Raw genomic sequence first — 14,775 nt, forward strand, 5'->3', positions numbered from 1 at the left:
TGAGGCCCAGCCCCAGTTTCTCCCCATGGACCCCCATAAAATCACAACCTACTTCTGTGGGTACATGTTGTAATGTGCCTGAGGGCACACTACTGGGGAAGGAGCCTGGTCCATGTAGGTGGCGTTGGCTCCAGCATCTGCGGATGCACTGACAAACCTGCAAAAAACAAGCAGAACTCGGCCTCAGTGTCCAGAGAGACAAGTGGTACAGACTCGAGGGGAGAGGGGCAGGGGGTTTTCTATCATCTTCTTGTCATTTGGTCAAGTGTCCTCATTGGGTTCTGGGGCTTAGGCTGCATGCAGGCATGAGGTCCTGGGTGCCATCCCAGGACAGTTGAATCTTTCCTTCTTAAGAGCTAAGCCACATTTCCCAGTACTGGAGCAAGAAGATAAGGAGGCATTAGGAGCCCCAGAGCTGGCTCCAAACACTTACTCAGGGACCACTTGCTTGATCTGCGGCTTCACGTATCCATCAACTGCTTTTGCTGCGGAACAGAGGCGGGAAGGGGGGGGGGGGGGAGAGAAGTGAGTACAACATGCCCTCAGCCTCCTGCCCACACCACCCTGGAGTTTTCTAAGGGATAAGATTTTCCAAGGACTTCCCATAAACCCCTGCTAATGGATCCAGCCTGGGGGCCACTGAGATCCCTGGCTCCAATCCTATCCTCTCTCCTGGTTTCTTTCTTGGCCATTTTGCATGCCTGCCAAGGAAATGGCATCAACAAAATACACCACCAAGGGACCGGACAGATAATTTAACTTGGGGCGGGTTGAGAGGGCTCGGAAAGTGGTAAGAGCTGCTGGTTAGAGGGACAGAAAAGTAACGCTTCATGGGAATGCCCCCAGCTCCTCCCTCAACTCTTTTGCCTCTTCCTCCATGGATGTAGAATTGAAACCTTAGTTTTCTGCTCAGAAGAGAAGCAAGCTGGGCAGGTTTCACTTTCTCTCTCCTCAGGTGTGAGCTCTGAAATCCTCCACGCTGAGACCCAAAGCCCATAAAGGAGGTAGCCCTGTCCAGCGCTCCTGGAAGCAGGACTCACCAAGTACAGGAGTGTAGTACTTGGCAAAGACCTCATCCTTGGGTCGGTCTGGGAACACATAGATGAGGTAGCTCAGGTCCCCCAGCCGGTCGGCCAGGGACCGAATGGAGAAATCCCGCGTGGTGAACGGCTTCAGATTCCAGAGGTTTCGGTCCGCTGCAAAAGGAACAATTTATTCCAAAAGCGGTCCCCTGCCCCAGAGGATCATGGGATTTTAGGAAGACCTGCTTTAAAAAAAATTCAGAGCCTTTCCCAGCATGCACTGCAACTCCAGCATTTCTGCTTTCTCACTCAAGGGATCTCATGTTGGAACATTCTACTCAGCCAACTGCGTGGAAGGGGTGGGGACAGCATGAAACTTAAGGGTCTCACCAGGTATCTGTTGTCTGTGGAGTCAGTGGGTTTTGGTTCTTGGAGACCAAAACTAATGTGAAGAGCCATTTCCCTTCCCACGCCTCCCATACTTTGAGCTCATTTCCTGCCTCTACAGGAAGTGGAAGACAGCTAAGAACAGGGGTGCTCCTGGATACTGGAGTGAGAAAATGGAAGACGGAGCTCATGGGGTTGGAGTGTGGGCCAGATGGGAACTCACGAGAGTCGAACTTCCAAGCAATGGTGATGCCCCCGATTTCCGAGTCGCTGAAGCGCAGCAGGAAGGTCCCATCCGGCTTGTTGATGAGCAGGTCGTGGGCCTGTTGCTTGTTTACAAAACCCAAGATGGCCCTGGGTGTGTGGTACATTCGGTGTCATTGCTGGGTAGGCAGGCACCATTCATAGAGTCTTTCACCCTCCTGTTCCTCCCAGACCCTGGGGTCCTGCTCCTCACCCATCATTCCAGTGGGGCTTATGATGCTTCTTCAGCACCTCCATCACCCCATCGAACCACTGCCAGAAGGTGTAGTTCCAGCCAGGCAAGTTCTCCTGTGAGCCCCAGGACACCCCAAGTCACAGCAGCCCAGAAGCCTCAGCTCCCATCGTGCCTGCTCCCAACTGTTCTCAGCAGGCCATGAACTGACACCCCCCTACTCAAGTCTTCACTTGGGGCCATCCTGTGAGTGGGGGCAGAAGCTAAGAAGATTTGTCTGTGCTGGAAAGTTCCTTCAAGGTCATTCTTGCCCTATCCTTACATGGGGAAAAGAGATGGAGAAACTGAGGCACAAAGGGCAGACACAGCTTAAAAATCAATGGCAGGCTTGTGAATGGATCCCAGCTCAGAGTCCCCTTTATCATCCTGCTTTGGGTCACATGGCTGAACATGATGCCTCGTGGTCCCTGTTTGCATTTCTGTGGTCTAAGTGTCAAGCTCTCCTGATTATGGAGAGTGTGGTTGGGAGTGGAGGATGGGCTGCTAGCCTCAGACCGTAGCCTGACTCCAAGAGAAGTCTGACAGGACCCTGATGGTCTCAGCAGATAGCTGGTGGCCGGCCACTCACCCGGTTGAACTGGGACCAGGACACGGACATGCTGTTGTAGTCCTCGAGGTGGTTGCTACTGATGTTGAACAGTTTCTGCGCCAGGAACACAAGGTTCTCCTTGGTCAAGCCCCGGTTGCTCTGTACTTCAGCCTTGAATTTCATGTTGAGCGCTTCACACAGCTGCGGCCACAGGACCTTGTCAGGCACGGCAAATGGCACCCTGCCCTGAGAGGGAGAGAAGAAAAGAAAGACTGAGGGAGCTGGAAATGTATGCACGCACGTACACACACACACACACACACATGCACGTACGCATGCATGCATGCATGCATGCATGCGATATGCTTGAAACCTAGCCGGGCCCTTAGGGCATGCCAGCCAATGGGACAGGCACTCACCTAAGCCTGCCCGCCTGACTGTCCAGCTCAGCTCTGGGGCCTAAGGAGTTAGTCTAATCTGAGGACAGTTGGGACCTGTGGGCCAAGGTAGCAGACCCAGAACTCACCGGCTCAGCAAAGGCATTGTCCCACAGCACGGTGGCAGTAGCATTGTGGTCCTGGCTGCCATGGACGATGACAACCACAGGTAGGGAGAGGGTCTATGGAGGTCAGAGAGTAAGGATTGAAGGTTTTCAACACTGTGTGCTCAGTGCATAAGCAAGACACCCAGCCCTTATCGCAAACCCACCATTCAGCCACAGGCTCTTCCCAACCGTTCTAAACATAAGCAAAACCCAGAGCACATGAGCAGGCTTGTTGACTTATGCTTGGAATCCCAGTGCTAGGGAGATGGAGGCAGTTCTGTGGTATCAAGGCTAGCCTAGGCTACATAGCAAGACCTTGCTCTAAAATGAAAACAGAGAGCCCTGCGGATGTATTTCTTCTTAGCCTATTCTTAGCTCAAGTAATTGTTGAACACAGCATCAGGAACCTGCAAAATCAACGTAGATTCACAGGGCATTACAGGGTAACTGGGCTGAGGCAAGAGAATTCAGAGTTCTATAATAGTTTTTCCTTGTTTTTCGAGACAAGGTTTCTCTGTGCAGCCCTGGCTGGCCTCAAACTCAGAGATCTGTCTGCCTCTGCCTCTCGAGTGCTGGGATCAAAGATGTACAACACCACTGCCTGGCTTTGATATATCATATTATATTATATGTGGGGGTTTTTGTTGTTGTTGTTGTGTTGTTTTGTAAACAGGGTCTCATGTATCCCAGGCTGGTCTTGAACTCCCTATGTAAGGATAACCATGAACTTCTGATCCTCTGGCCTATACCTCTGGGGTTACAATCCTGCACCACTATTCCTGTTTTTTGGGGTTTTTTTTTTTGTTGTTGTTGTTTTTTTATGGTGATGAGGATCAAAACTAGGGTTTCCTGCATGCAAACTAGATACTCTAAAAGCTGAGATAGATTCCTTAACGTGCTTTCTAAATTGTCTTTTATTTTTTATTATTATAAGTGTGTGTGTGTGTGTGTGTGTGTGTGTGTGTGTGTGAGAGAGAGAGAGAGAGAGAGAGAGAGAGAGCACATTGCTACAGCATACACAGGGACATCAAAGGACAATTCTTTCAGAAATCTATTTTTACCATCTACTGTACATTCTAGGGGCCAAATTCAAGTTCTCAAGGTCTTAAAGCAAGAGTTTGCACCAGCTACGTCACTGTGCAAGCACCAAATTTTTGTTTGTTTTTAACAATTTCTCCTGTGCATGCATGTGCTTGCATGTGCCTGAATGCCTGTATGTGGACCACATGCACAAAGGTGACTCTGGAGGCCAGAGAGGCCACCTAATTCCCTGGAACTGGAGTTATAGGTGATTGTGACCCATCCTGTGGGTCCTTTGCAAGAGCATCAAATGCTCTCAGGTGCTGCTGAAACATTTCTCCAGCTCTTTTTTAAGAAAGATTTATTTTTATTTTATGTATATGGGTGTTTTATCTACGTGCATATATGTACCCCATATTCATGCAGTGCCCATAGAGGCCAGAGGAGGGTATTGGATCCCCAGGAACCAGAGTTACAGACAGTTATAAGCTGTTATGCAGGTGCTAGGAATTGAATCCAGGTCCTCTGTAAGGGCAACCAGTGTTCTGAACTACTGAGCCATCTTGCCTGCCCTCCAGCCCTGGGTTTTTGTTTTTTGGTTTTTTTTTTTTTTTTTAAATATTTTGCTTACTTTAAAAAATATTTAATTATTTTTATGTATATGAATGCTCTGTCTGCATGTACACCTGAATGCAGAAAGAGGGTATCAGATCCCATTACAGATGGTTGTGAGCCACCATGTGGTTGTTGGGAATTGAACTCAGGACCTGTGGAAGAGCAGTCAGTGTTCTTAACCACTGAGCCATCTCTCTAGCCCCCCGCCTTTTATTTATTTATTTATTTATTTTTTTTTTCTTTTTGAGACATGATTTTCCTTGGTAGCTCAGGCTGGTCAGGGTCTTACAACGGAGCCTAGGCCTGAACTTGTGGGCTCCCAACTTGGCTCCTCCTGCTTGGCTCCTAACTCCGGGGATTACAGATTACAGGTTAGATGGATTGCACCATCACACCTAGCTCCAGCTGCAGCTTTCCCACAGGGAACCTCAGGCAGGTCCCTGACTTGGCTGGACGGCCCTCGTGGGTGGAGGAGCTGGAGCCTCACCTTCACCTGGAACACCAGTTCGTTGCTGCCAACGCTGAACTGAGACTCAAACAGGACCGTGAACTTCTCCTCCGTCACCGACTCTGCACCACGCCTGTCAGCTCGCTTGATTCTCTTCAGTGACTGCAAAGCCAGGGATAAAATGGCCACCAAGCCCCAATCCTGGGAAGACCTTCCCTCCATGGCGTGGCAGACCGGTCCTCACCATGTTTCTGAAGTGAGCGCTGAGGGTGCCTGTGGCCTGGTGGTACTCCATGACGCAGCAGTTGTTCAGGATTTCACCGCTGCACTCACTGCAGAGAGAGCTCAGTGTCACACTGTGGTGGCGAGGTCTAACCCCAGAAAGGGCCTTGTGCACACTAGACAGGCACAGCATTATTAACTGACGTCCCTGCGCCTGGGAGACGTGCTTTTAATAAGACCATCAAAGATGGACAAGCCTCCAGTACCAAGCCCTTATGCATTCATCCACCCATTCATTTGTTTGTTCATTCATTTATTCATTCGTTCAAGCACTTCTTGGATAGCTTGTCCTGACCGGATCCGGTCTCTCTACACACTTACAGCTCAACACCTGGTGTCTGCCAGAAAACAAACAACAAACAAACTCCTCTTTCTCCGACCCCTCCCCCATGACCTTCACTAGTCACTCCCTATCCAACAGTAACCTGATGTTTGTTTATTTTGTAAGCGTAGTCTCTCTATGGGGCTCACTATGTAGCCCTGGCTGGCCCAAAACTCTCTAAATAATCAGCCTGGCCTTGACCTCACAGAGATCCACCTGCCTCTGCCTCCCAAGCACTGGCATCAAGGTAGGCACCACCATCGCCAGCTGAGTTTGCTTGTTGTGGTTTTTTTTTGTTTTGTTTTGTTTTTTTTTGGTTTTGTTTTGTTGGGACAGAGTCTCTTTGTTATTCAAGCAGGCTTCAGACTGACTGTGGAGCTGAGGGTGCCTTTGAACTCTTGATCCTCCGGCCTTTGCCACCTGAGAACTGGGCATGGACACCCACTCCAGGCTCTAAATGTCAGTTCTCACCACCAGTCACATGAGGCACTGTGTGTGTGCACCTGCCTGTCACAGACCTGTGCCAGCCATCACAGTCCATTGACCTAAGAGTGCTGCTCTAAGCTCAGTGGTCCAGTTAGGAAATAGGCAAGTTCTCTTTTGATCACAGTCCTGTACACCCACTGCTCAGCACACATGATAGGACCACATGACAGTGGTAGTACATACTGGCTGCCCTACTAGGTGTCACACAGGCAAGGCTGGGAAAGCAGAGAGAGAGGAGTGTATTATGGAGAGCCAGGAACACATGAAGGGATGAAGCCTGGGCTATGCCCACATACGGACCCCACACAGCACCTGTAGGGAGGGACAGGCACACTCACTTGCGGGTGTTCTCATTCTTGAGCAGGGACTTGGCCTGCTGCTCACTGATGATGGTCGCTTTCACCTGTGGAGGGTTCATGTGCACATTCAGCTTCCCGCCCACCAGCAGGCGCACGGTGGCCGCAAACTTGGTCTGGGTCTTCAGGACCTGAGGAGGCTGCTTCTCGATGATGAACGTGCTGCAGGGGACACAAGAGACCAGACAGTTGCCAGATGCTGGCTCGGGGAAGAGAGCTGGGAGGCCAGCTAGGAGGGAAGGCCTTCCTGTGGGAACTAATGGGAGAAGGAAGACAGGCAGAGGAGGAGGGGGCCTGGCCTTGTTCCAGGGGAGGACACAGGGGTCAGAGACAGGTGTGAGGGAGGCTGTGGAGGCTATGGTGCTTCTCTTGGTGTCACCAACACACGCTGGGCCAGGACAGTCACGGCAGCAGAGCTACTGGAGCCTCAGTGGGCAGGTGAAGGGCAGCTGAGCAGGACGAGGGCAGAGCTCTGGGTTTGGACAGCTCCAGGGCCTCAACGTGCCCACCCCCAGGAACTGCCATGTCCCTCTGAGCATGGCCAGGAGGCAGCAGTCACCTGGTGACCAGGGCTGAGATGATGTCTGTGATGGTGGCGTTGACCTCAGCCAGCATCTCCTCCACGGGGCCTGGGATGGGCAGCTGCTGGCACAGGTGCTCAGCCCTGCGGATCTGCTGCCGGTTCTGCCAGATGATCTCTGCCAGCTTCTCACACCTGCAAGGAGCCCAGGGCCTTCAGAGGGACAGTGGCTTCTATTCCAGCCCAGGCCAGGGGAGGAAGATGCAGGATCCCCTCCCTCCCTCCCTCCCTCCCAACAAAGCACCCCCCAGAAAGGTGCTGGCCTTGGCCACAGCTGCCCTGCACAGGCACAGAGCAGAGTCCCACTTTCCAAAAGCAGAAGACTGTCAGGGTGGCTCCAAATTGGAACCAACCAGCTCAAGAGTAGCCCTGCCCATTCCGAGACACCACTGTCCCTTGGGGGAGGTGACACAGGTCTGAGGAGCCAAGTCCCATCAGGAGCCAAGATACTGCTAAAGTGAGAGCTGCCACAGACAGTGGGAATCTGCTGCTCACACCAACTCAGGGACAGAAGAGGCAGCTGGCATCCTCGCCCAAGCTGCCCATCCCGCCCACCTCTCACCCTCACCAGGACTGCAACACGTCCAGGCTGCCCTCAGGGGGACCCCCGTTGCCGGCCAGCTGCTGCCGCCGCTTCCACTGGATCAGCTCGTCGTCCAGGATGATAGTTTGCTGCTTCCGCAGCAGCTGCAGGGTCTTCTGGTGCTTTTCAGCCAGCTCCTGTGTGAGGGCACAGCAGCTTGCTGGCTCCCGGGAGCAGTCCTCAGGGCCTGGCCTAGAACCCAGGGCCTGGCCCTCTCACACCCGCTCTACCTCAGGGCACCCCAGGGGAGAGGGGCCCTGCTCTCCCAGGCTCTGTCCCCCACCTGGTGCCCTGAATCTCAGGTGACAGAGCTCCCTCCGGGGAAAGGGACGCAGGGCCAACTAACCACGCGGTACTGCTGCAGTGTCTGTGCCTCTCGCTGCAGCCAGGTCTCCAGGGACACTTGCTTCTGCTGGAGGGCTGTCTCCCTGCTCATGCGCTCCTGGGGGTTCAGCTGGGCCAGCTGGGCAAACTGAGCTGGAGGAGGGGACAAGGCATCATCTCTGGTGTCCATCCGGAACCTTATAGTATCTGCACTCATATGTTCTGGAGTGAGCATCTCAGTTGGACATCCCATCAGTAACAAGCCAGGGTGCCTACAGGTATGAGTGCTCAGGAATGTGCCTTCAGAAGACGGCTTCTAGACTGTACTCACAAGCCCTTGCTGAATCTCTCCTGAGCAGTGGGAGTCAGTGTCCAGAGTGAAGCAGAAGAGGACCCTGCCTGGTGGCCCTTGCCTGCCCCCCATGACTCTTGGCAAGCTACCCCCATAGGGCTTGGACATGGGCACAAGTAGCCCTGCTCTTTAAAAGCTTGGTAAAGAGGGGCTGGAGAGGCAGCTCTGAGGTTAACGGGACTGGCCAGTCTTCCAGAAGACCTGGGTTCAATTCCCCGCACCTACATGGTAGCTCACAACTGTCTGTAATTCCAGCTTCAGGAGATCCAACACCCTCACACAGACACACATGCAGGAAAAACACCAATTCACATAAAAATGAATAAATAAATCTTTTTTTTTTTTCAAAAAAGAGAAGGAAAGAAAGAAAGAAAGGAAAGAAAGAAAAGGCTGGGTGAAAAATGGACAAATACCTTGCTTTCCTGTGTCTCAGTTTCTCCATTTGGAAAAGGGGAGAACCCTGACACCAGCTCAGTGGGCTATTATGGTGATCGAAAAACTGACGTTACTGCAAAAAGCCTGTCACATGTAAGATCTATACAGGTTGGTATTAATTGGTGGCCAAATGAAGGTTACAAATAAGGGTGACAGAGACAAGCCCCTTTAGCCCCGTCCCTGACATGGGAGCCCCATCCAGAGGCCCTGGTTCTTCCATCTCATCCATTCACCCCTTGAGTTCAGCAGCGTTTTCTCAGGCGCAGTGTGACTGACTGGGACTGCACAGTGCCCATAATGCCTGATCTAGGTGGGCCACTATGAGCTCAGCTGAGCACCTAAGTAAGAAGGAAGGAGAGGCAGATGGACAGACACACACAAGCATTTCCAAGAATGGTGCCATATCTGGGGCTCAGTGCTGGTCTCTGCTGCTGGCATTCAGTAGCAGCTGTAGCCAGGTCAGCCTTGGTGAGTGAAGTCCGCATTGTTGAGCCCAAGCATAACCTCCATCTTGGCCATCATGGCCACTTTGTTCATGTGCCATTGAGCAATGACAGGGGCGGCTGGGGACAGAGGCTGGCTGTCCACAGAATGGGTCATCTTATCCATGTGATTACTGACCTCAGGTGGTCACCTTTTAGTGAGCATTTACATGGGACACGAATCTATTCACCTCCTTTGCCCATTTGGAGGGATCTATCCATATACTCCTTCCCAAAATGACTTTCTTTCTTTCTTTCTTTTTTTTGTTCCTAAATTTTATTTATGAATTAAAAAATTTTTTTGTTCCCAAATGTCTTTCTCACCAATTTTCTAATCGTGATCTTTCCAAGTCCCTGACCATCCAGCCAATCCATTGGCTACAGCCCAGGAGTGAACAAATGTACATCTGGCCATTTCTGCATCCAAACAAACTGTAATACCATGTGTGCTGCCCAAAGTTCTGCCCACTGTGGTTTTCCTTCACCTGTATCTTTCAGGATTGTCCCTGACAGGGGTTGTAATGCCGAAGCTGTCTACTTCGGGGTGGTGCCTGCATAACGTGCAGAACCATCAGTAAACTAGGACCTAGTCTTCTCTTCTTCAGTCAGCTGATCATAGGGAACACCCCACGAGGCTATAGGTGCATGCTTGGCAGCATCTGCCATTGCAACAGGAGTAGAAGCCATAGGCATTTGAGCAACTTCTTTCTTGGTAATGGGAGGGGCCAGGTGCAATAACTTATCTTTCACCTTAGAAGGAATATCTCTGCATGCCCCACACCACTAGACTTCTAAGAATTTCACTGAGGCAGATGGTCATTGGATTTTGGTTGGATTTATTTCTCATCCTCTGATAAGCATATGTGTTACCAATGAGTCCAAAGTGGTTGCTACTTCCTGCTCACTTGGTCCAATCAGCATAATCTCATCAGTATAGTGCATCAATGTAATATTTTGTGGAAGAGAAAGACAGTCAAGATCCCTTCTAATTAAGTTATGACACAGGGCAGGAGAGTTAATATATACTTGAGACAAAACTGTAAAGGTGTACTGGTGGCCTTGCCAACCGCTAGATCAATACCTGCGCATAGCAGGTACCGGAGATGTGTTAATCTGCTCAAGTAATGAAACTACATCTGGCAGCCTCAAGATCTCCATACCAAGATCCAGGTCAGAAACTTGTGTCTTCCAGCCTCAAGATCTGGATCACAGGGGTGCCCTCCAATTCTGGATTGTAGTTCATTCCAGATATAGTCAAGTCGACAACCAAGAATAGCCATCACAATTAGCAAGATTCTCATAAGGAACAAGGTGAGGAGTGACAGGGTCTCACCATCAGCTGTTGGGAAGCCCATGGGTGGCAGGAACAGGTTGTAAAGTCTTATTACCCACGCGTGCATGTGGGCATGAGTGTGTATATGTGGGTGCAGGTACTCAAGTATGTCTCTCTGTGTGTGCATGTATGTGCGTATGTTGTGGCAGAGGTGGGTGTTGACACAAGGATCATACATCTGAGGAGGGTCCCCAAACTTCTCACTTATTCTCCTGACTCTATTTCCATTGTTGGGGATACCCACAGCTGTAGCTCACCATACACAGTCGTCTGTGGTACTGGGTATTGAGTGACTTCTTGCATGTCGGGCAAGTGCTCTACCAGCTGAATTCATCCTTACCCCTCACCCCAGCATCCTTTTCACATTCGAGAAGAAATACTGAGACACATGTGGAACAGAGTCATGCAGGGAACACAAACTCAGCGGCTCAACAGCTCAGCCCTCTCAGCTCAGTTCAGCATTAGTCACGTTCAGGGTTGAAGCTACCTGGCTCTCTCCACGGCTGGCAACCCTCCCCTGTGCCGCATTAAAAAGACCCTGAATGCTGGCATTTACCACTCTCTTTAGTGGTCCTTGAGCCTCCCTGAATCCTCACTTAGGTTTAGTCAAGAAACTATGCAAGCTGGCATGTCTTATTCAAGTTCCTGGCTGCCCTCCAAGAAGCGTGTCACACTGACCTGCTCCTTGCCCCAGGGACACACAAGCTGGGACAGACAAAAGCAACACTAGCAGCCAAGACAAGCCCACGGGAATATGGTTCTCATCTTCCTGCAGTGTGGTGGGTAGAAAGACTACTGACTAGATTCAGAATGTCCTGCTGGACACAGGATTGCCAGTGCCCTGGCCCAAACTCCCTTTCAAGGATCCATTTAGATTTCTCCTGGTCATTTGCACAGGTTTCTGGGAAGGAGGCCAAAACGATCCGAGACAACCGTTGGCTCCATTGGAGGAACTGGGTCTTCCCTTCTGCAAACAGATCAGTACTTCATGTTTTGATTTGCAGTGCTGAAGATCAAATTCAAGGCGCCGTGCCTGCCAGCCAAATGTTCTTTGACTGAACTATATTTCCAGCCTTCTGTGCTTACAGTATTGAGCTGGATAAACAAGACAAATTGACATCACATACATGTGAATGCAAACCTCACTCAGAACACAAAGCTAGCACTGTACACAGGCAACGGAAACAGCACAATTAAAAATGGGTTGTCAGGAGGTGCTAGTACATGCCTGAAATCCCAGCACTTGGAAGACTGAAGCAGTACAAGGCCATTGTCAGGTACATAGGGAGGCTGGGGCCTGCCTGGGCTTAAAAATGAAATAGAAGAAACACAAAGCAAAACTCAATTGCATGGTGTCTACATTACAAACCCTTTTTATGTTACAACTAGTCTTGATACATTATAAATGTTTTAAAAGCATGGATAAGGGGCCAGTGAAATCTCTCAGTGACTCAAGTGTTTACTTGCAAGCATAGGGACTTGAGCATGCATCCCGGCAGCCACATAAAAGCCCAGCATGAAGGTGCTCATCTGAAACTCCAGCTCCATAGAGTGGTGGCGGTCGGGTGGGGGTGGGGTGGCAGAGACAGAAGATCTCTGAAGCTCTGAGAGCTACAAAGTTACAATGGAGAAAAACTAACGGGACACTAGCTACCAACCTCTGGCCTCCACGTGCAGAAGTACACAAGGACACCAGTGCTCGCATGCACACGGGCACACAAGCACACACGCACACACGCACACACGCACACACTCACACATACACAGAAGAAAAGAAGAAAAGGGGGAACAAAAGGAAATTTAGGAATGACCATGATAAACTAGGAATGGCAGCCACCTTTAGTCTCAGCACTTGGTAGGCAGAGGCAGGTGGATTTCTGTGAGTACAAGGCTAGCCTGATCTACAAAGTGAGTTCTAGGATCTTCAAGACTACACGGTAAGATCCTGTCTTTAAGCAGGGGGGGCGGTTATAATAGATGTTCAGCATTTAAAAGTTCTTGCCATTCTTCTAGAGGACCCCAGTTTGATTCCCAAATCCTGTGTCCTAGCTCACAGCTGTCTGTACCTTCAGTGCGCACACGTGCACGCGTGCACACACACACACACACACACACACTAAAATAAATTCTAAAAGAAAGAAAGGAATGAAGGAAGATACGGGCATGACAACGCACGTCTGTAATCCAAGCACTTGGAAGGCTAGAGGATCGTGAGTTCAAAGCCAGCCTAGACTACATGGCACAACCTTGTCTCAAAAGCCAAAAATAATATAAAAAATAATATAAATGAATAAAAATAAATGAATAAGAAAAGAAAAAAATCCATAATTGTCAGAATGATTGGTCAGAAAAAGCAAACTAATCGTAAGTGTTTGTACCTGCACCTGCTAACAGTTTCAAACTTCACAAGGGAAATGCTTACAAAAAGCATTATACAGTAGCCAATTGCTTAATCATGGTGAGGTATTTTGATACCTCTCTTTTGGGAGTTGATGGAATCAACTAAAAAAAAAAAAAAAAAAAAAAGAAACCAAACCAAAAAAAAAAAACCGAACGACAACAACAACAAAAGCTCTTTTTAAAATAAAAGGGTCATCAGGCTGGCTACTTTCTGGCCAGCACGAAGACCCAAGTTCCAGGTTCAATGCCCAGGACTCACATTAGAGAAGAGAGCCATCTCCTACAGACTGTTCTCTGACTTCCATGTGCCTATAGTGGCTTACATGTGTCACAAGCATGTACACAGGCATGCACAAACACACACAATAAAAAAAATGTGATTTTTCAAAATCAAAAACCAAGATCAATGGTTTTCCAAGAGTCATTTAAGGGACCCCTGATGAGGACCCAAGACCCTCAGAAAGGACTCAGAGAGTTCCCTCAGAAAGGGAAAATATTTTCTCCAAGTCCTAAGACCTTAATTGCTTTGCCATGGTATTTGTTTTGTCTTTTGCTTGAATTTTTTTTAACTCATCAAATTGCATAATGTATGGATAATATACCAACACAGCAAAAAGAGTCTGTTCAAAAGTTTTTGAATTTTCTTACTGTACAGTCTCAATGTTGCATACCCTAAGGACCAAATCATTGCAAATGAATCTTGGATTGTAACCGGTAACTTTGTGATTGGGAGTAATAATGTTTTTTTTTTTAAGATTTATTTATTTATTGTATGTATATGAGTACACTGTAGCTGTCTTCAGACACACCAGAAGAGGGTGTCAGATCACATTGCAGATGGTTGTGAGCCACCATGTGGTTGCTGGGAACTGAACTCAGGACCTTTGGAAGAGCAGTCAGTGCTCTTAACTACTGAGTCATCTCTCCAGCCCGGTTTTTTAATTTTCGTATTTTAAAATAATTTGGATTTTTCTCTTTGATAATTTTACACACACACACGCACGCACGCACACGGTCATATTTACCCTGCCGTGTTTTTTGAGCAGGGGATGTGGTTTCTCTATGTACCCTAGGCCAGCTTTAGACTACTCATCTTCTTGCTGAAAGCCCTTTTCCAGTACTGAGATGATAGATAAGCCCCACCATGCCTGGTTCTTCTATCTTTTTGTTTTTGAAACAGGATCTAATTTAGCCCAGGCTAGGATGAATTTTCTGTATGGCTGAGGATAAACTTGAACTTCTAATCCTTCTCCCTCCAACACCCAATTACTGGAACTACAGGTATGGGTCACCATGTTCAATTTACGCAGATTGAACCCAGGACCTTTTCATTCTGGGCAAGCAAGCTACCAGCTGAGCTCCATGCCCAGCAAGAATCTTCACTCTTGATATCTAACAAGTGTACAGTGGAATTTTCCAGAGGCTACAGGACATTACCACAGATTGAAAGCAAGACACAGCTATCTTTTATCAAGGCTAACATGAAAGAGATTTGCAAATACATCCATGCATTGCTTAAGGATGTGGATACATTCTGAGAAATGCATCGTTAGGGGATTTGTCATTGTGTGGATAACAGAAAAGTTCACAAATTAGATGTCATGGCTTACTACATATTTAGGCTATGAAGTATGTAACATATAGCCGTGTTCCATTGAAGACCAACGCATTGTTGTGCAGTACCTGACTATCTGAAAGCCACTCTGGCAGGAGTAGGAGTGGTGCACACCTTTAATCCCAGCTCTTGGGAGGCAGAGGCAAGCAGATCTCTGTGAGTTT

The 14,775-nt window shown here is 49.0% G+C and overlaps 1 protein-coding gene across 2 annotated transcripts in view; it reads right to left on the minus strand.

Annotated features, from left to right (window-relative positions):
* The window catches only part of LOC117710476 (signal transducer and activator of transcription 5A), a 30,838-nt gene that overhangs the window by 3,073 nt on the left and 12,990 nt on the right, over positions 1-14,775 (minus strand). For both annotated transcript variants that reach the window (XM_034505289.2, XM_034505290.2), the window contains exons 6-18: positions 8,017-8,147; positions 7,656-7,807; positions 7,067-7,222; positions 6,490-6,669; positions 5,306-5,393; positions 5,101-5,223; positions 2,961-3,053; positions 2,474-2,680; positions 1,867-1,961; positions 1,633-1,763; positions 1,041-1,196; positions 434-485; positions 53-157 (exon numbers count right to left, since the gene is read on the minus strand). In XM_034505289.2, the coding sequence (XP_034361180.1) occupies positions 53-157; positions 434-485; positions 1,041-1,196; positions 1,633-1,763; positions 1,867-1,961; positions 2,474-2,680; positions 2,961-3,053; positions 5,101-5,223; positions 5,306-5,393; positions 6,490-6,669; positions 7,067-7,222; positions 7,656-7,807; positions 8,017-8,147 (1,669 nt within the window). The remainder of the gene's footprint in view (positions 1-52; positions 158-433; positions 486-1,040; positions 1,197-1,632; positions 1,764-1,866; positions 1,962-2,473; positions 2,681-2,960; positions 3,054-5,100; positions 5,224-5,305; positions 5,394-6,489; positions 6,670-7,066; positions 7,223-7,655; positions 7,808-8,016; positions 8,148-14,775) is intronic.

The sequence above is a fragment of the Arvicanthis niloticus genome, chromosome 6, assembly GCF_011762505.2.
Source record: "Arvicanthis niloticus isolate mArvNil1 chromosome 6, mArvNil1.pat.X, whole genome shotgun sequence".
In the NCBI taxonomy this organism is placed as follows: Eukaryota; Metazoa; Chordata; class Mammalia; order Rodentia; family Muridae; genus Arvicanthis; species Arvicanthis niloticus.